The 22239-nt window shown below is 34.4% G+C and overlaps 1 protein-coding gene across 1 annotated transcript in view; it reads right to left on the minus strand.

Annotated features, from left to right (window-relative positions):
- Positions 1–22239, minus strand: part of ZNF804B (zinc finger protein 804B) — a 462072-nt gene that overhangs the window by 86948 nt on the left and 352885 nt on the right. Inside the window, exon 2 of the mRNA XM_069461581.1 lies at positions 6645–6788. Within this exon, the coding sequence (XP_069317682.1) occupies positions 6645–6788 (144 nt within the window). The remainder of the gene's footprint in view (positions 1–6644; positions 6789–22239) is intronic.

Raw genomic sequence — 22239 nt, forward strand, 5'->3', positions numbered from 1 at the left:
ACGGGGTTAAGGTGATATCCCATTGTGCTTTTAATTTGCATTTCCCTGATGAAGCTGAAAACATTCCCACTAAGGATGCCCATTGACACCACTTCTATTCAACATACTGCTAGCAGTCCTAGGCAGAGCAATTAGGCAAGAGAAAGAAATTAAGGGTATCCAAGTCAGGAAAGAAGATGTCAAACTGTCACTTTTTGCTAATTATATGATCTTATATCTAGAAAATTCCAAAGATTCTACCAAGAGATTCCTAGAATTGATAAACAAATTCAGCAAAGTCTCAGGGTACCAAAATCAACGTACACAAATTACTAGCATTCCTATACACCAATAATAGTCAAGCTGAGAGTCAAATCAGAGACTCAATACCATTAACAATATCTGCAAGGAAAATAAAACACCTAGGAATATACTTAACCAAGGAGGTGAAAGACCTCTACAAAGGGAACTATGAAATACTGAGAAAAGAAATTGTAGATGATACAAACAAATGGAAAAACATATCATACTCATGGATCAGTGGAATCAACATTGTTAAAATAGCCATACTACCCAAAGTGATTTACAGATTCAATGCAATCACCATCAAAATACCAACATCATACATCCCAGATCTAGAAAAACTAATTCTACACTTTGTATGGAACCAGAAAAAAGCCCAAATCGCCAAAGCAATCTTAAACACAAAGAGCAAATCTAGAGGCATCACATTACCAGATGCTACCTGTTAGATACAAGATAATACAAAATCTTTTGAAATCACTTATTAAATTGAAAAATCCTGACTAATTATAAATGAATGAAGGAAATACAGAGAGTAAAAATTCAAATTTTACTTTGTTTCTAGTTCTAAGCTGTTTTATTGATAAGTACAGGAATGATTTCCATATGAATTTGGATTTACTTCTAAGCATACCAGAAAGACCATATATTGTTGGCAGTTCAACAGAAGAGGCCAAATATTTCATCTGAATCTACTTGGAAAATAAAATTATGGCAACTATTCATATTACTCAGGCCAATAAATACTCTCAGCCACATCCCTACCACCATCATTATAATCATCATCACAATCAAGAAGAACGCTTAATGAAGCAAGAACCAAATGTACATATTTATCTTTGGAATTTAAAAAAATATATATATTTTGCATGTTTTACTTTAGTGCATACTTCATATTTCTATGCATAAAATTCAGTCTCATTTTAAAGGGTAATTTTAAACTCAGCTTCATATAAAATTTAGATAATTTTCAAAATATTTTGGGCTAAAATAAATCTTTAAATGGAAGTATTTCAACATTATCCAAGAAAACAGTCTAACAAGGTCTACAGCAAATTGAATTATTCCAGTGTTTCCCAAAGTGGGCAGCATGTACAAAAATTTCCCAAAATATTAATAGATTTTGAGCAAAATAAATACAGTTTGAAAAATGCTTTGGTAAATTAGTTTACCATGAAATCTCAGCTTCCTTACTATCCACATACAAGTTGTCAATCTATGCATTAAATATGCAGAAGTACATGTTGAAATACAGTCACAAGATGAGAGGGCATCCCAGACAGAGGAGAAATTATGAGCCAAGATGAGCATGTGGGAAAGCATAAGACATCTTTTGAGAAAGTGTAGGGAAAGTCTGGAATTGCAGGAGATAAATCTGGAAATGGAGGCAAAAGCCAGATTGTGGAGGTTTTGAATGACAGGCTAAGACGTTCAGACCTGTTTAACAGTCAGCTGTCAACAATTGAAGATTTCCTAAGAAGGGAGTGATAGTATAAATATGGTAGTCTGGAAAGATTTATCTGACTACAGCGGGTAAATTGGTGTGGAGGAGGGAAAATACCAGAGATACTCAGGGAGTCCAGCTAGAAGACAGAGCAATGATTCAGGAAAGAGATTGATTATGAATGGTGGAAATGGGAATGCAAAATGAACACTGAGAGCAAAATATACTGCAACAGAGAATGAGGGGAATGGGTTGTGGTTTCAAAGTTTTCTGAAGAGATCCCCAAGTAAGTGATGGTATCTTTAACAGCCATAGTGACCTGTTTGCGGCTCCTTCATGGATCATGGCTTTGTAACTGCCCCCATGCCTTGATATATATTTCCTACCATATAGGACTTATAATACTATTCTTGACTATATAATTAGCTTATATTCATTATTTAAGAAATCCAGCTTGCTTATTTTCTTTTCTTGCTGAAATCTGTTTTGTATGCTCTCTTTAAGTATCCTAAGTATATAATTTCTGCAACATTTAAATCAATACATCATAAGGTCCATTGACTTGTCTGTCTCCTCAATTAGATGATCAGCTCCCTAAAGGTAGAGACCAAATTTGTTCATTTTCCACAACTAGCACAGTAGCACACAGTAGAAACTCAATCATTGTTTGATGAAGAAGCATGCACAGGAAAGTTAGAATGACAGTAAGTCTAAAAACAAACAAGGAAACAAAACCAGAAGTGGACATATAGATGGAATAGAAGATTGAGAAGGATTGTTTGATCAACATGTTGGGGAGTCAATGGAAGTAAGATTGAAGAAAGTAATTAAAAAAAAAGAAATTGATTAGGCAAAATTCCACAGTACAAGGGAAGCTGTGTCATGCAGACCTGTAGAGGATTCACCCCTGGTAGTCCAGTACTTCCTATAGGTCTCAAAGGATGCCTGTGCTCCTCCATTTCCTCACCTTAACTTCTTATACTGTATTTCCACTGTCAAGAATGCTATCCCATCTAGCCTCTATTTACATCTACTTATGCATATGTAAAGCACAGATTAAATGCCACCATTCCATGAGACCTCGCCTGGTCTTTTATTTCTTGAAATCCCCAGAGTAATTTTTTTTCTTAATATGCAGCCTAAAGACCACCTGTATAAAATCCCATAAAGGGCAATGCTTATGGGAATTTTCTCTTTATAGACATATTCTATCTAATAAATGCAAAAGGGATGATAGAATCACATTTTACAACTATAAATTAAGTAACGGATTTAAGCCAAATGATCATCTATGGCTACAAAAAGCATTAGTAGAAAAAAGCTGGTGGGATAATTAATGGTGGACAGATCAAGACCTAAAACCACTGATCAAATTTAAGTTTACCAGAAGAGAGATAGCCAGGCATCACATGCTGCCTTACAGAAGAGCACAATATATTCTCTAATATATTCTTACCAAGAAAAAATATAAATCTGAACTTGGCTGGATCCCTTTCTATAGAAACAATTCAAAGGAAATACAGAAGACTAAGGAAAGTGTGAAAAGACAACTCTGGGTGAAATTCTGCAAAATTTCAAATGTGGGAAACAGACTGCAAGGAGTAGTATTTAAAAAGGGATGGAAAATGTATAGATTAAAATATATCAAAAGAAACTTAAAGACATGTCAACCAAAAGTGTGGATATTTTGGGATCCTGATTTCAAAGAACCCAAATTTACCAATCATTTATGAGACAACTAGAGAAACATGACCACTAGCAGATATTAAGGAATTACTGTTAATTTTTAGCTATGGTAATGGTTAAAGTACCAATCTTAAAGCATCTGTATACATCTTAAAATACTTTTAGATGAAATGATATGTCTGGAATTTGCTTCTAAATAATGTAGCAGTGGTGGAGGTGTGATGGTGGTATAAATGAAACAAGATTATTTTTGAAGTTGGGTGATAGACACATATTTATGTTATTAAGTACGAAAGGTCCAACTTCCTCAAGTACTAAGTTTGACAGTTGATATCTCTGACATTTCATTTTGACACTTTTTGTTTTATTTTTATTGTGAAGGTACATCCTCATTCTATCAAACACATAGTTTGGCTTGTGATTGTCTTTCAAAAAAAATTTTAGATCAAATTTTGTGATGGATGAGTAAAAAATTCGTGTTATTTTCGAATATGAGTTCTGTCATGAAATCAATGCTGCGCAGACAGCTTGAAATATCAACAAAGTGTTTAAGAAGGATGTGTCTAATGAACACAGTATGTCGATGGTTTGAGAAGTTCCATTTTGGTAATTTTAACCTTGAAAATGAACCTTGAAAGTCACGTGGGTGACTTGAGACCAAGGTGGATAATGATGAGCTGAAAGCTGTAGTGGAAGTGAATCCATCTCAACCTATGCATGAATTAGCAGCAAGGTTTGATGTTACTATTCCAACAATATTGGACATTTGAAACAAATCAGCAAGATAAAGAAGCTGGATAGATAATAAGTCTCAGAAGAGAAATCATCTCAAAGCTTGCCTTTCTTCGCTGTCATGACATAATTGCAAACCATTTCTATACCATATTGATATGTGTGATGGAAAATGGATTCTTTTTGACAATCACAAGCATTTTGGCACAATGGTCGGATAAAGTTGAAGTGCTGAAACAGTCGAAAACTGAATATTCATCAAAAAAAGCTAATGTTGTCTGTTTGGTGGTCGAGCACTGGTATTACCCACTACAGCTTCATGAAAAATGGTCAATCGATTATAGTGGTTACCTACTGCAACCAACTGGATGAAATGATAAGGATGCTTTCAATGAAGCAGCTGAGATTGGTCAATAGAGACAGGCCAATCCTCCTGCAAGACAATGTTTGACCACATGTCCCACAAACAATGCTGTTCAAACTAGAGAGGCTAGACTTGGAAACTCTCTGTCATCTACCGTATTCACCAGACCTTGCACCATCTGGCTACCACTTCTTCCAGGCTTTGGACCACTTCTTGCAAGAAAAAATATTCAATTCTCAACAAGCTATGGAAAATGCCTTTTGTGATTTCATTGCCCTTCAATCTTCAGGCTTCATCACTGCTGGCATAAACAAGCTTCATTAAAATGGCAAAATATGTCAATAGTTTAGGCACATACTTTGATTAATTGTACTGCTTGTTTGAGATATAATAAACTTTTGGTTCAAAATCGGACATTTCATGTTTAATGAACTAAAGGGTTCAGTTTTATATATGTTTGAAAATTTCCTGTTTTAAAATCATATTAAAGTACAGGCTCCTGGTCCCTATTTCAGAATTATTAAATTAGAGAATCTGAGGGAGATTCTGGGAATCTGAGTTATTAACAAGTTCTGAGGTGATTGTTATGTACACTAGAAGTTGGGAATTATAGTTCTAAAGCAATTTATCTCATTATCTCTCCTTGTCAGAGAAATGTAGATATATATATATCTTATCTTTAAGGACAGAAGCTGTGTCTTCATCACCTTGCATTTCCCAAGGACATATACTTAGTAGGCACTCAATAAATATTACTGATGTATGACAACATATTTATTTTTCTTCACTCTGACTAAATATTTTAGATATAGAGCATGCAAGACTTTCCCATAGATTCCAACATGTCAGGACTATTTGGTGTCAGAAATGTGTAACTTCTCACATCAGTTAGCAATAATCCTCTGACCATGTGGAATTTCTTTCTCAGTCAGTGGTATTTCAGTATCTTAATTCCCAAATTGCCACTATCTCTATATCTCAACCAGCAAAGATAAAATGTAACAGAATGAGAACAACAGCCTCTTCTTTCACAGACAAATGGAAGTAGAGAATATTAACAGCCATGTGTAGTTTACCTACACTTAAAATATAGAAACACGTATGATGTTTTAAGGAAATAAACTGAAATGTTTTCACCTGCCATTACTGCTAGACTTTACCTTTTTGAATTTTTGTTTATTTGCGATTGTTCAGTTATTAAGTATCAACGCTGACACTCTTAAGAGTGTATTCTTAGGAAAATATTATCTTTTAGTGAGAATCACTTTCCCAAAGACCTAGTATTTCCTATACCTTGGAATCCTTGAAAGAAGTAGGTTATGATAGATTTTGTCCTAGTACTAGTCCAAGGTTCTAGTTCTGCCACTGACTAGTTAGGTGATTTTGAATATGACACTGTTTTTACCGGGACCTGGTTTCCCCATATATAGTAGACCCTTAACCAACACACGTTCAAACTGCACGAGTCCACTTATATGCGAATTTTGATCTGCCTTTGCCACCCGTGAGCCGGCAAGACCAACCACTCTTCTCACTCCTCTTCCTTATCCTACTCAATGTGAAGACAATGACGACAAAGAACTTTATGATGATCCACTTCCACTTAATTAATAGTAAATATATTATCTCTTCCTTTTGATTATCTTAGTTACATTTTCTTTACTTCAGCTTACTTTATTGTAAGAATACAGTATTTTTTATATATATGTATGTGTATATATATATATATATATATGACATATATGTTCATTGACTGTTTATGTCATCAGTAAGGATTTTAGTAGTCAAGTTCTGAGGGAGTCACAAGTTATACACAGATTTTTGACTGTGAAGTGTGCGGGGTGGCACTTCTAACCTCCATGCTGTTCAAGGGTCAGTTGTGTGTAATTTTAAAATAAATAAGTCAGTCTACTCTGAGATCATCTCTAAGTCCAACTCAAGTTTGATGGTACTGCTAGAAGAAAATTATTTTGCCTAACACTTAAACAAAAAGCACAATCTTTCAAGGAAATAAATAAAACATAAAATGATCTTACCTTAGAGTCTTAGATGGCAATAAAAAAGGTCAAATTTATACAGTTCTGTTCTGAAGGTATACATACCGGAAAATGAAGGACTTCTCCCACTTTGGCTTACCTGCTTATGAGCATGATCATAAGAATTAATATGATTGTCAAACTCCTGGTGTTTGTGATACTGCTTGTCACATAATTCACAATAAAAGTTTGCCTTTACATCTTCCAGGGCCTTTGCTGTAGACTTCTCTTTTTCTGCAAAATCCTTTAAAAAAAGGCAAAAAATGTTTGTTATATTTCTCCCTAATAGCATGACCAGATCTTATATTAATCAAGTTAGTATTTAATTTTACTGTGACTAAAAGGATATGGCGAAGCTCATTATTTCCTGGAAATTCGTGGCACTGTGAAAGTAACTTTGAGTTTAGCATCATCCTTAATTTATCAATCATCATATCACGAGTTCTCCCAAAGTGGCCCTCCGCTGCAGCATGATCCTTCCTCTTGCCACCCATTACCAGGTTGTGGTTCTGCCTATTACTAAGGACATTACTGGCCATTCCTACTTTATCTCCTTCATAGGCTTTTCTTTGTCTGATATTATCCCTTAATTTTTTGTGTTCTGTGCAATTCCATCTTTGGCCAACCAATCTATCCACTCCATACACTCTCCTAAGAGTGCCCCCATTCCCACTATAGCTAGAGCCAAATGTATTTATAATCTCCAAAACCAGCCTAATTCTTTTCCATGAGCATCAGTCCCTGCTAGACGTTGCCAGTAGTTTTATCTTGTGTTCTTCAAAACTATTCTCTTTACAATTTTTAGGGTGCTCTATCTTAAATAGATTTGGCTACATCATTACTCTGTTTAAAATTGCCTTGAATTCTATCATTGCCTATAGGATAACAGTGAACAAATACTTATTTAGTATAAACTATGTGCCAGGTATGTGAATTATCTCATTCATTCCTCACAACAACCCTATGAGTTAGGTTCTATTTTTATCTGCATTTTGTAGGTGCATCAACTTATGCTTAAAGAGGCCACACATTCATGGTCACAGAGTGGAGGGGGAATTTGAATTCAAATAACCTGTGCCTAGCTCCCTTGTTATTAAATAGCCATGACTTACCATCTTGTTTTAAAGCCAACTTTCTTAATATACCATAAAAGCTTCTTCTTACCTTACTAGCATCATCTCTTATCAAATCTTGCTTCTACATTATTCTCTTTAATTCTATCACCAGATATGCCACATGGTATTATTTATTAATATTTTCAGGTCTCTTGCTCCCACAAATCCTTTGAGAGAAGAAACTATTTTATTCATTTTTGTGTCCACAATGCTAAACAACATATTGTCTAGTCCAGAATAGGTGCCTATTTATGCATTACATAAATGAAAGGATAATTGTGATTTTTGTATTCATGCCCGATACCATTCTACAAGTTCTTCTCTATTATTCTAATATCAAATAAAACAGTGACTGACATATAGAGGATACCAAATAAATATGTATGAAGAATGGATGAACAAGATAAAGAATGTATTGATTTTTTTCTTTGTTTCTTCAAAATGACTACCCTCAATAGAAAGAAATCAGGCCATACACCTACATCACAGGCACATGGCATACCGGATAAGAAAGGTAGCAGAAAGAATTTAGGCACAGGCTAGGGTGAAGTGATGGGACAATTAATTCAGATATGACAACATAATGATTTAAGTCCAAATAAAAAAAGGCAAAACACATGGCAAAAAGCAAGAAGGGAATGAGTATCATTAACGAACAACACAACAAGACCAAATACCTGAATTGCCTATCTAAGAGAACTGAAGTAAGAATTTGGTTACATTCTAGGCTAATGGAAGGTATCAGAGCTACTGGATAGGATGTATCCAGTAATAAGGATGTAAACTCTGATTTCAGGATTAAAAAACTCAGTTGCTCAAAGAACTTAGATAATGACCTGCTGATGTAGTCACTTTTGAGAAATGAAATAGGAGCATGACAATGAGATAATGCTAAATATCTTGATTTAATAGGCTTATAATCAGGAGAAATCATTATTTGTCGTCCAGTCTTTCTCACTAGGTATGTTTTCCCTATTTTTTTTTTTGCTGTTGTTGTTAGAAAGATTTCATGAACTAGATCAAAACCAGGGATTATTTTAATTCAATCATAGTTCTTCTTTATTATAAAACTGGCACAATAGCCTTAGAAAATTGACCATGTGCCTTGGCCATTGGTCAACTCTGTCTTGGTGCTCAAAAATACCTCAGCCTCATGAACTCAGGGAGGGGGACAACAGGGAATTCAAGGCAAATTTGTGGCTAAAAATGTATTTTTGTATTATTTTAGGTTATGTAAGAGATTTTATAACAATAGCTCAATGGCTAGGAGTGAGACTTCTTTAGTTACTCTTTGGTTCCTTTACCTAAATATTCTATATTTCTAAAACATTTTTAAATTATCATATTACCTGGCTTTTGATTCAAAATTTTATAATTTTAAGAGAGTTTTACCAAAATTTAAGTCATATACCTTTTTTTCTGAATGCTCACATTTTACAAGGTCATCAAACTAAAATATATATTGCATTCCTTGCTTCATTTTTATTTCCAGGAAATGATGTAGATATCACATCTCCTTTCCCTCTAAGGTTCTAATGACAGTCTCCAGTGTACATTCTGTTCCCCTTATTAAGAGAGGAAGAATGGGGCAAGTGGGGGTATAAATGCCATCAGCAAAACATACAAGCATAAACTGAAGTGTAAAGGTAGAAATCTCAGGAGGATGAAGATAAATGCCAAAATGTGATTAAAGTCAGGAGACTCAAAGAGAAAAAAAAGAAAAGTTTCTTTAAGAACCTTTGGCAGAACTTGAAAACTGAGGTTAGATCTGTTTAGATAGTGAGGACTAACTTTTAGTAAAAGAACCCTAACCCAGTGGTCCTTGATATTACCCAGTATAAGCTAGGCCTATTCTAAAGTGTAAAATTGAATTATCTTCTGAGATGGAGCTCAATGAGTCCAGGTATATGCACCAGAAGGCTGGAGAATAAGGTCTCAGACTAGTAGGAAAAGCATCATAAAACCCAAACTTACCATTTTGCAGAAGAGGCAACTGATGTTTACTAATTTTATGATTTGTATAAAATCCAAGGACTAGGTAATGGCAAAAGGGGGTATGCTTTTCATTGTATCATGCCCTCTCATCCATCAAATCTACCCGTCAAACCGTACATTCATCCAACTAACCATTAAGTATTCATACATTCAAGAACCTCTTACTGAGCAACTTCTAAAGTCAATTTCTTACTGGTTCTTACCTTCAGAAGTTTAGTCTAGTGAGTTAGGGTGAGATTTGCATGTGAAGAGGTAAAAACCATAAACTGTTATAAAGTGACAATCACAACTTACTAGAGGGTTACCTAGTTCAGACTAGTTAAGAATTAAAGGAAAACGTCTCTCTCTCTCTTTCTCTATTTCTCTCTCTGCCTCTCTTTTTCTATCTCATACCATTAGATACACTGTAAGCACACATTGTTTCTTGGCCTTTTGTGGAATGGCAGGATACTTTTACTAATCAAATAGCATTGGAGGTTAATTAAGATGACATTTAGTCTCTGAAATAACTACACAATCTTTATATATATTTAGAGTACAGAGGAAATACGAAAGTAGTAAATATATTCTATAGTATATATATATTCTTAGTATCAGTAAATTTTAAAAATTAAAAACATGAATAAAATAGACATACAACATTTGACATATAATACCTTCATTGATCTGCCAGTTATTAAAATTTACATTTCTAGAGTTTGTCCAGAGTAAGAGGTTTTGAAGTTTATATAAGAGTAAAAAAAAAAATTATGAAATAAAAGAAAGCTTCTTGTTAACCATTCTCAATGATTCATTAAAAGGTTGAAAATGAATTGCTAATTGAATACCACATTTATCTTAACGAGAGTCATTTTTAAAACACTGGGTGATAATGGGCATTTTATGTTGTGGTTCAGTAAGAATTCTGTAGTAATTAAATACTCTTTATAATTAGTGTTTTGGGTGTGAGGAGAGAATATGTACTTTTTCACACCAAGAAATTTATATTTATATATAACAATTATATATAACAGCCATGTCTGTAAAGTAGCAAGTATTTTGACTAGAGTAATGCCTTTAATTAGAAAAATGGATGTTTGCTACCAAATTATTTTTATTATTATAATGATTATTACACACTAACCCCCACTGAGTTTGCATTGTAAACCAGAAATGTGCCAAGCACTTCACAACTGTTAACTCAATCTTCACAATAACCCTATGAAGTATGTTCTATTATTATCCCATTTAAAGATATGAAAGGCAAGGCACAAACACGTTCAGAAACTCACTCAACTTTCAAGAGCCTGGATTCAAGCTCAGATCTGCCTGACTTCAGAGCCATTGATCAACATGCTCACGGCTGCTCCAGTTACTTAGCCTTTATTCAGATGTCACATAAGTCCAGGCTGTGTCTGCTAACTCACTTCTGGATTTGGGATGATAGGGGACCCTTAAACCCAGAGAAAGGAACAGGATTAGTTATAATTTAAAAATCTATAATGAAGCTGAGAGATGGGCACTAAGAAAATGCAAGATAGTAGTCTCGTTCCATTGAGTATGAATATGTGCCCTGATTATGAAAAAGGAAGAGAAGAAATCAATTGCTGTTTTCCATAGCTCCTTAATGGTAATACCAGCTCAGAGCTTTGAGGATTGAATTCATATTCTTTGCATGAAAGCCCACAGTTGACCTTTTACTGCTATGTGTAAGAGATTGCTTTAAGAATTCTAATATTCTCTAACTTGTTCTATTATATTGGCCCCAAATCCTGCTTCAAAGGGAATACATTTTCCCCTCCTCCAATCAAGTGGCCGCTACTGTGTCAAAAAACTCTTTTGGCTCCCATGATCTTTCTGCATTTCTGTAACAGTTTGGGTAATGAAAAACTTGCTTTACAGGGTTTTGTTCATTTATATATTTTATTTTTTATAATAGGGAGAAAATAATTTAGTCTTTGAAGAGTGACTGGCTTTAGTTCAAGCTCTAAAGATTTCAGTTATCTCAGCATAAATTAAGGGGGATAATAAAAAGCAGCTTGCAAGATTGTTGTGAAGAAAAAGTGAGATAATTTTCATGGAAACAGTACACTGCATGACAAATGTAGGAGATGGGGCTCAGAATACCCCAAAATGTGACTTCTTTGCACCCAGAAGAGAAGGCTAACTCTAAATCACCAGAAATTCTTAATCAATGGAAAAGGCATTGTCTTAAATCTGCATAACAAGCCTTTTTTTTGTTTGTTTTATGATGGTGCTTTTCTGGGGTCTTAACCTGAACTTTCCATGTATACTTCTTTGTTTCAGAGAATGATGGTATTTAACCCTGAAGTCTAAGACAACTCTGAGATCTAGTATAGAAATTACTCATTTCTCTAGGTTATCACCCATGTATACAGGAGGTTCACATTTTATTAAACTTCTGGGTTTTTTGCTTGTTAATCTGTTTTTTGTTATAAGAACTCCCAGCTAAGATATCAAGAAGGAGAGAATGACTGCTCCTCTCCTACATAGGTACCTGACGTTAGAATGTTTTTTTGGAGGGTGTGTGTATGAGGGGATGTTTGTGTGTGTGTATGTGTGTGTGCATATCATTGAATGAATGTGACATTAGAAAATTATTTTTAACAAAATACCATTTCTACCTGAGTCTACAAAGCAAATTTCTGATGGAAATTTGAGCAAGTGAGAGGAGGCTTTATCATCTCCTCTCACCTCTTATATAAAAGCTGGCAAATTTAAACTTTGTTTACATAATTAGAGTCTTCAGAGGTTTTTATCTCACAATTTTTTTTTCCACTTTGGCCTAGTTAGGAATTCTGCACATAGTCAAGAGAACATTATATGAGATTGACTAACACTAGGATTACTAACATTGATTTTCCCAAAGTTGTGACTACCTTCTTTTGTAAAAGAATGGTCTTTGCATTCCACAACATCTAACATGGTGCTGTTACTTAGAAGAAACTCAATAACTATTTATTGAATAAGAGAAATTAATAAACAAATAATGGAAGAGAATACTTCCCTCCCTGCCCCACATAGATGGTATGACCTACCCTGACAACATAGGTCATATCATAGAAATTAAGCTGCTGGAATAATGATAGAATAAGTAGATGACTATGATTCCAAACAAATGAAACTTTTAGACTTTTAGAATAATCTTTATTTATTGTAGATTCTGAGGTCTAAAGAGCTTACTGAAGAATTTTCCTAAAGTAATGGAGGGTAGCAACTTCAAACAGATTCCTGACTTTCAACGATCTTCCCATTTTATCATAATCCATTATTTTCCTCACAATTCACTGTGAACCAAGTACTGGTTTCCAAGACATGACCAAAATTAGACTTTTCCATCAATGCCCAGGTAAAGTGTTATGTCAGCCACTTCCTGATTAAGAAAGGGAGCTTTATTCCTTTTATTATTGAGTGATTCAAGACGCCCACCTTAAAAGGCAAATACACATTAAACATGTGAAACTGTCTCTGGGTAACATGCCTTGGGAACAGCTTAGCATCATTTCTAATTTGGATAGAATGACAAATTTCTGACTCACTGGCAAGATGCCAGAGTGCTGATTGCATTTCTGTTCATAATGCAAACATTAAATATTTAAAGTTTGCTTAAATAACTGCTTATTTTGGAGAAGCTTCCTAACTGGCTGCATTTGAACAGAGATTATTTTTGAGAAACATATGCATTTTCATTAGAACCACTGTTCATCAGCATTTGGTGTCACAAACTTCATCTTCCTCAGCATAAATTAATATACAGTTCTTCCGCCAAAAAAAAAACCAAAAAACTTTGGAAAAGAATAAGGAAGTCCAAGTGCATCCTTAGATAATCATAACCATAGCTATTGCTTTATTGCTTAATTATGCTCATCTACCTAATGAAGAAAAAAATGAGTGGGTAAAATTTCCAAATTTCTTGTTGATGAGATAAAAATGTTGTATTCCAAGTTTATACAGGTTGTAGATTGGTTTGCAGAGTTGTTTAATAACTGATGAAACAGTAAAACACACATAAATTAATAAGCCTTGGTGGCCACAACATAGTATTAGCCCAATAAATTGCAAGAACTACCAGTCTAATGGAGAACCTCCCAACCCTCACCAGTAACATCAAACAACAACATCCTTGGGTAGGGAAGAAAAAGAGGGTACACAAAAATATACATAGATTAACCTGGGTCAGGAAAATGGCTGAATCTATTAAATAGCAGTCCTTGGCCTAGAGTTCATATTCATGAAATGCCCATTAAAGAATGAATGAATGAATAAATGCTGTGAGTGAAGGAATGAATGCATCTGATTTCTTTCTTTCTTCTTTGCTCTGGTTATTTATCATGCTAAAGGGGACAGAATTGGAAATTATGAAATATGTATAATGACATCAAAACCCATATAACTTTACAACACAGCTAACTTTAATGTAAAGATTTTGCTAATAATGTATCAGTATGGGCTCATCAATTATAATACACTAACCTACCACACAATGCAAAATGTTAATAATAGGGGAACCTATATATAAGGGTTGGGGAGAGTATATGTAAACTCTGTGCACTTCCTGCTCAATTTTTCTGTAAACCTAAAACTGTTGTAGGAATACAGTCTGCTAATTAGAAAAAAAGTATATAACTAAATCACGTTGTAATAGTCCTACCTTCACTGAACTCAAAGGAAAACAATATATGGTTTAAGAATAATCTCATCCATGCCGTGTAATGCCTGCAGGCGAGCTGTAAGCATACAGAGTGACAAGTATGAGAGTTACTTTATGTGGAGTGATTTTGAGTCTCTCAGTTCCCCAAGTCATGCCTCACAAGACAGAGAGCAACCTTCAGCAACCCTCGAGCAAAGCAGGACCTCCTGACTGACCATATTTACTATCATTAGTTCCACTGGAAATTCAAGGGTAAAATTTCTATATTTGAAGGAAAGTTTTTGGAATGTGCCTATTGTGTGGGTGTGTAAAATATGATAAGAAAATGTTTTTTCTTCCTTCAGACTGACAATACTGTCCCATTTATAAAGGTAGTAATTACCACCCCATCAATTCAGCCCACAGATATGTATAACTGTAATGGGTATAGACATATTACATTCATCTAAATTGAATACAGTTAAATGAATATATCCATTGTGCATTAGACAGGAAGTATTTTCATTTAATCATTACTCCTGCTGTAACTACTTATTGAAAAAGCTCAATTAATAGTGTCTGACATTTCATTTTCTAGTATAAGAAAAATCATTGAAAAATGTCAGATAACTAAGTTTTCTGGAAAGTTGCTAGTAACACCTCTTCAGATACAAACTATTTTTTTTTAATTCAAAATTAGTAACAACTATCTAGGAGAGAAATGATTATTAAGATTATTAAGAGATGCTGATCTAGTCATTTCTTCACTTTTGCTTGGGAATTGATTGCAAATGTTTCTTTCAAATAGATTCAGTGATTGTAAAGTTTCCATTCCTTGCCCTTCTTAAGCTGTTCTGGTATTACTCTGTACAGTGCAGTGTTTATGTTCTACATGTGCTAAACACAGGCCTGGAAAGTCCTGAGGCAATGTATTAAAATAGTATAAAGCCAATGGCTTTGCTTTTAAGGACAAGCGAGTCAGACAAATGCCAAACTCCAAGGGCATTCTCTCTGTACTCCTTCCTGAATGTCTGCTATCATGTCTGACAATAAGTCTGCTATATTTGGTGTGCTTGTTCTATAACTAGAGAAGTTTAAAAAGTGATTGTGCTCACAAAGGCACTCTGTTATTTCAAACTGGCCACTCCAGGTTTCTATCTTTTGAAATTCTAGTAGTTAATTTACTTTTAAACTTAGAGAAAACTAGCAATTGTGAAAGAATTATGCTTTAGAGAAGCTCTGTGTCTCAAATCTTGAAATATTAACTTCAAGCTGAGAAAATGTGTCAAAGTAAGAAAACCCTATTAAAAATGCTAGTTTACTTTGAGAGAACACATCCACAAGGACCAAAAGAACTGCTATGAACTATATTAATTTTCATATAATTTAGCAGAAGTCTTTGTTACTTATACTGTGTCTATTATATATTCTTCTCATGTAACTCTGAAAAACTTGGATTAGTGACTTTAAACAACCTCAGAAAGAAAGTCTGTATATCAGACTTTTTTGCTTGCTTTTTTGGATACTCAAAATGCTTGTTAGTTGCAGTAAGAAAGCCTGATTATCTAGAAACTGAGGCCAAAATTAATGTGTATCATAATGGCAGCACAGTTGCAAAAGGTTGTTTCAGCTGCTTGAGCGGTTGGAGGATTCATACTTATTGTTAACACTTGTGTCAACTCAATAGGCCATACTGAGCTGGGCTCCAATCTATTGTGTGTGTGTGTGTGTGTGTGTGTGTGAGAGAGAGAGAGAGAGAGAGAGCATGTGCTGTGTGTAGAGCCAGTCAAAAAAGAGAGCTAGCTTCAATAGAAGTTGGGGATTCATTGTAAAAATAACTGAAATAGAAAAGTTAGAATCATCACACAGTCATGTAATTAGAAGGAACCTCAGAAATCCTTAGGAAATTTAATCCAGGAGAAGTTCTTTCTTTAGCTTGCCTACATTTATGCAGGATGATAAATAGAAGATCTGGAATGAGAATTCAAGTCCTTGAATCCTGTCTTTGATACCAATATCAGAGAAATTAATTCTGTGGGGTCTACTCCCTCATTTGGAAAATGGGGTTGGTCTAAGGAACAGAATTTTTGTGTGTCAAAACTCAAGATGAATAAGTGGATATCTGGAGTCTTTAAGATATAGATGTAAAAATAGAGGTAGATATATCGATAGAGATATTTTCTTTTTTTCTTTTCTCAAACTACATAATCAAAACCAAAATCTATTCAACAACATATTTACAACTTACATTCATACTCTTGGAATGCCAAGAATAGAAAATTTTCTGTTTCAAAGCATCTCCTAGACAAGGAGACAGAATCATCCGTAATAGAAACCTACTCTTCCCTTTACCCCTCTAAGCTTTCAAAAATGCATTTAGAGTTTTGATAGTCGATAGATGGCTAAATATAGATAGTTATAATGAATTCAGCACTGAACTTAGCCAGTACTAAAAACCAGTTTTAGAATGGAGGAAGCTACCTCTTTCTCTGATGTAGGAGAAACATCTGAGATGAAAGACAATCAAAGGATAAAAGAATTCACACCTAAAATGTTTCATAAAAATTTTCTTTTTTGGCATTTCTATGGTCCCCTTGAAAGAGTTTGTTGCATGGTAGAGATTTAGTTGTGTTAGGAAGGTTTGGATGAATTATGGTGCTAATAGTTTACTATGCAAGATAATACCCAATCCCTATTTTCAAGATACTCACAGACCACCTGCAGAGATAGGATTAATTTACAAGATTTGAAGGATTACACAAAGGGGTATATAATCATATGGTACAAATTTAAAATGTTGTGTATATTTAGAGAAAGAAAATAGTCACGCTGCTCTGTAACATGCCCACATATGTAAGCAGATTAAACCCCATTAAGGAAAAATTTTATAATGAGCCTAAATTAATAGGCTTCGATTTGACTCTTAGGCATAAAAAATGAATGATACTTGATGAGCTCTTTGATTCTGGAGTTTAAGAAGGTGGCATAAAATATTCCTGCTAATAAGTCAACCTACATTTGGTGATGAGAATAATATAGATTTTATTCTATGTACTAACAAACAAGAAGCCATACAAACTTTAGAGAAGATATGATCCTATGCCCCATTTTCTCTTTTATTACAGCTGGTTATGATTTCTGACCAGTAGCTAAGGCCGTACTTATGACATTCTCCATGTTGCTCCTTTGTAGACTCCTTGTGATTGTTTTCCTAGTACCTCTTGCTTAGACTTTCTGCTTCTTGTTTCAGAGCCTTTACACAAAGTTTGAGTTCACTGTGAATTGGCCAAAGCTTAAGTAAGTGACATTTAAAATTGATTTCTATAAAGTTTTTTGCTTCTGTCCACTATGCTGTGGAAAATCCTGATTCTGGCTGCTGTCAGCTTGAATGATTTCTTACAACTCTGGGCTGAAATCTGTATCCCTATTAGTGGCTGCATTTATCAGCAAAGCACTATTGCTTACTAGCTTCAGTGATAGCAGAGAACATTTATACTCTTTTTAGTAGAAAAGTCTCTTCTGTAGCATAAAAAGAAAAGAGAAACTTCACTAAGAAAAAATGATACCCTTAAAGATCTAAATAAATACCCATTCAACTTTCCCTAGGAGTACCAGCAGAAGCTTGGATAAGAGCATCCCTCTTCATTCATTGCATGCCTGAATATCACCATGGGTTCACATTGAATGTCCACGTAGGGAGGAAGGCCAATGGACAGGACGAGGGGGAAGTAAAACCTAGATGAGGATTATAATGAACACATGGAGCTGGAAAGGGAAAAGACATGCCTAGGGTCAGTAGAAGATTCTATATTTCCCTTGCAGAAGGGTAGAAGAGAAGGCTAATGAAGAGGAAAGAATCAGGTTTGTGGTGCTGAAAAGTAGAATTTAAAAATAATATGTTGGAGGGGACAGAAGGGAGAAGTCATAAATGTTTTCTTCAGTCCTAGGTAATTTTTTAGCCAAAGGTTATTTGCGAGGGTGTAGGGAACATATCTTGTCCAAAAGTGCCCGGGATTTGAAATTTATTTATGGAAACTTGAAAGTATAAGAATGTCAACAATATTTACATCTATGGGAATCAATATTTTGTTGAATCAGTCTTGACCTTCACATTCTCTGCGTTTGACCAAAATTATCAGTGCTCCTCAGTGAGAAAAGCCCTTTGTCATGAAATATTTTTCAGGAGTCTTAAGTACTTTGTAGTAAATTTAAGAGGAGATTTATGGTCTCAGTTGGAGGTTTTAAAAACCAGCACAGGAATTCAAAGCTTGGAAATAAATTCTCCAAATATTTATTAAGCTCTTACTGTGTTAGGTGCTATAGGAACTGTATAAGTCTTGGCAGGTATAGTCTCTTTACTAAAAGAATGTATAATTAGCTGATGGAGATAAAACTTGAGAAATTAAGGGAGCACTTCACATGAACTTAAGAGTAAGAACATGTGGGAGATACAGAGATTGGAGCAGGAACCTTTCAATCCAACTACTTGCAAGCTCAATGATGTCTAGTACATTACTTAATTTCCATAAAATGAGAGTAACAATGAAACTCATAGGATGGCTGTAACGATTAAATAAGTTTAAACATGAAAGCATCTAGTATACTGCCAGGCATCACACAAACAAATGCAAACAAATACATATATGCACATGCTTACAGATATATTAATATACACACATATATGTGTGTATACATATGTATATGTATATAAAACAGTCATAAATGCTAGCAAATGTCCAAAACAGAAAGGTGTCACCAGGAATAGTGTCTAGGAAGATACGAATTTTGAAATTAGTTATTAAAAATGGAGGAGTCGGTATGTCCTTTGGGCTAGGAGTATAGTTCTGGAGTCAGACAACCTGAGTTTAAATGGAAGCTCTATTTCTCATGGGTGTGGGTCACTCAGGGATTCGATCTTTTATCTGTTTTGTCATCTGTAAAATAGGGATGTGTGATAGCAGTAATTAACTCATTGGGCCAATGTACTGACTATGAAAACAAATCAAATAAAATACATAGCATAGTAGAATTTTTATATTACTATTGTGCTCTGTTAATTTGTTTATATTTTCTAAGTTTTGTTTTGTGTTATTTTGTTTTTACAGATTTTAACAGCAAATATAAAAACATGGCATTCAATTTGAGAGTGATACACTGTGACAGTTAAAAAAAAACAATAACATAAACCAGAATCCCTTGGCAGGTTAGAGTAGAAGGGTCTGGTTTTGAAATGGATACTTGAGGGCAGGGTGACCCTTGAGGACTACACTGAAGATTGCCGGCTCCCACAGGGAATGAGGAAGCCTCGCCTCCCAGAGCTAACGCCCAAGCAATGTAAGCAAATAAAGAATGGGCCCACAAAGTCCAATAAAAAGGATTTCTTCCCACAGGGAAGAGATGTAGTTATCTGTATCTGACTGAGTGATGTACTATGTGGATGACAAGTTTTTCTTCCTATGGGACTAGTCTTTGTGTTGCAAACTAAAAAGGAAAAAAAAAAATCCAATGCAAAAACAAGCAGAAGCCTTAGTCAGACACTTAATCATGGCCCTCTGAGGACACTAGTGCCCTTTATTGCTGACTCTTTTATTTCCAAACTCCCCATGGTGCCATATTCCAGATAGGTTACTTGTTAGAAATAATGTGCTTTGCATTAAACATACATTTTCCTTACTATAAATAGGCTCTGCTTTCTACCATAGATAGAGAGCTGGCTTCCTGACTTGGCCTTTTGCTCTTGTGTCCTTTGGATTACTGTTTTTGGCTCAAGTACAGATAGACTAATATTTTTAAGTACTTTTTTTAGTTAGTGACAGAAAGCTTTAGATATTTTCTGTTATAGTTTTACTGCTCTATAAAAAAGTAGTTGCATGGAATTTTACCATTTCATGAGATAGAGAAACCTCCCCCACAGATGGACAGTAAATAATGTTTACACACTCTGCAATGGCATGTGTTAACTTTCATTACATTTACAGTGAAAATGTTCCTCAGGTATTATAACAAATAATTTCAAGGTCACTTTATTTTCTATTTAGTATAAAATACATGCTACACCTTATTGTATTTTTCCCTAATTGTAACATGAACTAATTGATTCTATAATGTTTTCATTAATAGAAGAAAAAATGTAGTCTCACAAATGCTATTACTATACAGATATAAATATTCACCCAGGGTGCTCATAAGCATGCAAGGTAATTGGAAATGACTTTTGACTTTATGCATTTTACTATAAATAGCAAAATGGCAAGATTCAATTTTTTTTTAATTTCAGCATATTATGGGGGTACAAAAGTTTAGGTTACATATATTGCCCTTGCCCCCCTAACCCCATGAGTCAGAGCTTCAAGCATGTCCATTCCCCAGACAGTGCGCATTACACTCATTATGTAGGTATACACCCATCCCCTCCCCCCCATCTGCCCGACACCCGACTAGTGTTATTCCCAAATGTGCTATTAGGTGATGATCAGAGTCTTGTACCCAGCTAAGCTAAGTTTTGTATACTAAGGAGAAATTAAGACATTCTCAGATAAACAAAGACTGAGGGAATTCACCAAGACAAGACCAGCCCTCCAAAAAGTACTCAAAACAGAGTTATACACGGACCAGCACAAGAAAGACCCATGAATGTAAAACTACTCAAGAGCTAACGATTAAAGGCCAGATACCATAATGGCTCAAGAGAGAAAACATAGCAATGAAGTTCTACCCGTCAGGATAAGCAAGATTCAATTTTTAACAGTTCTAACTAAAAGGGCTGTCTAGACCCACACTAATTATTTTGTCTGTTTGACAATTAAACACTTTAAAAGTGGCATATGGATGTATATGTGTGTGTGTGAGTAGCTTTCTCATAATATATTCCCATTTTAACCTATATCCCTTAAATCAACTCATTAGTTGACCAAGCCAGTATTATAATTAAACATGTATTTTCAAAAGTTTAATTATCTGTTTATGCTTGCTAATTCTGTCATCCATTTAGTTAATATTTTCATGAAAACTTGGACATGCTACAGTCAATGTTCTATTCATCAATTTTTAATGACCAGATCTGTATGTGGAAACACACCAATAAGATGTCATTATTTTAATAACTTTTAGTAACATCTAAGCATTCAATTTGCTAATCAACTGAAGAATAATTTATTCACATAGAAATGAAGTAATATTTCTTCAATATTCAACAATAAAATGTACAAAAATTTTAACTTTCTTTTGTCTCTATTGAACCTAATTATATCTAACTACACCAACCTGTACATAAACTATTATAAGAAGATGGGGAAAAAAATCAAGAACCAAAGTATGTTCTTAAGAGCTAAATATGAATCCTTATGAATAACCAAGTGACAAACTTAAGTATTAAATTAAGACTTAAGATTCCTGTTTTCTCATAATGAAAATTTCAAAAGCATTTCTTCTCTTTATATTTTAATGTAGCAGTTACAAAAAAAGAGATAACATGAAAGTGCTTGTAACATATGCAAAATATTATTGTAATGAGATAGCCAAAGAAAGAAAAGAGTAAAAGAAATAAAGGGATTTTGTGCAGAATATGTTCTTTGGAAAAAGACAAATTTGCAAAAGGAAGCCATCAACACGTGGAAAGCTGGTAGTGTGACTATTACTGTCACATGTTTTGCATCTGCTTTTTATCTTCTTCCTGTCAGATTTTTGTGGGAACCCATATTCTCTCTAAAAGAATTCTTGAACCTGCTACACAGTAAGGGACTGAGAGCTTTTTTTCCTGTATTTTTGTTTTGTTTTGTTTTGTTTTAGGCTTTAGGAAAAATATAAAGCTAAATTCTTAACTATACACCTTACCAAACTTTTTGTCACTATAGATTACTTTGCATTTCAAAAATTTGATATAAACAGAATCATAGAATATGTACTCTTTTTTGCCTGATTTCACTCAGCATAATTTGAGTTTAATCCATGTTGTG

The sequence above is a fragment of the Eulemur rufifrons genome, chromosome 29 (genome assembly GCF_041146395.1).
Source record: "Eulemur rufifrons isolate Redbay chromosome 29, OSU_ERuf_1, whole genome shotgun sequence".
In the NCBI taxonomy this organism is placed as follows: Eukaryota; Metazoa; Chordata; class Mammalia; order Primates; family Lemuridae; genus Eulemur; species Eulemur rufifrons.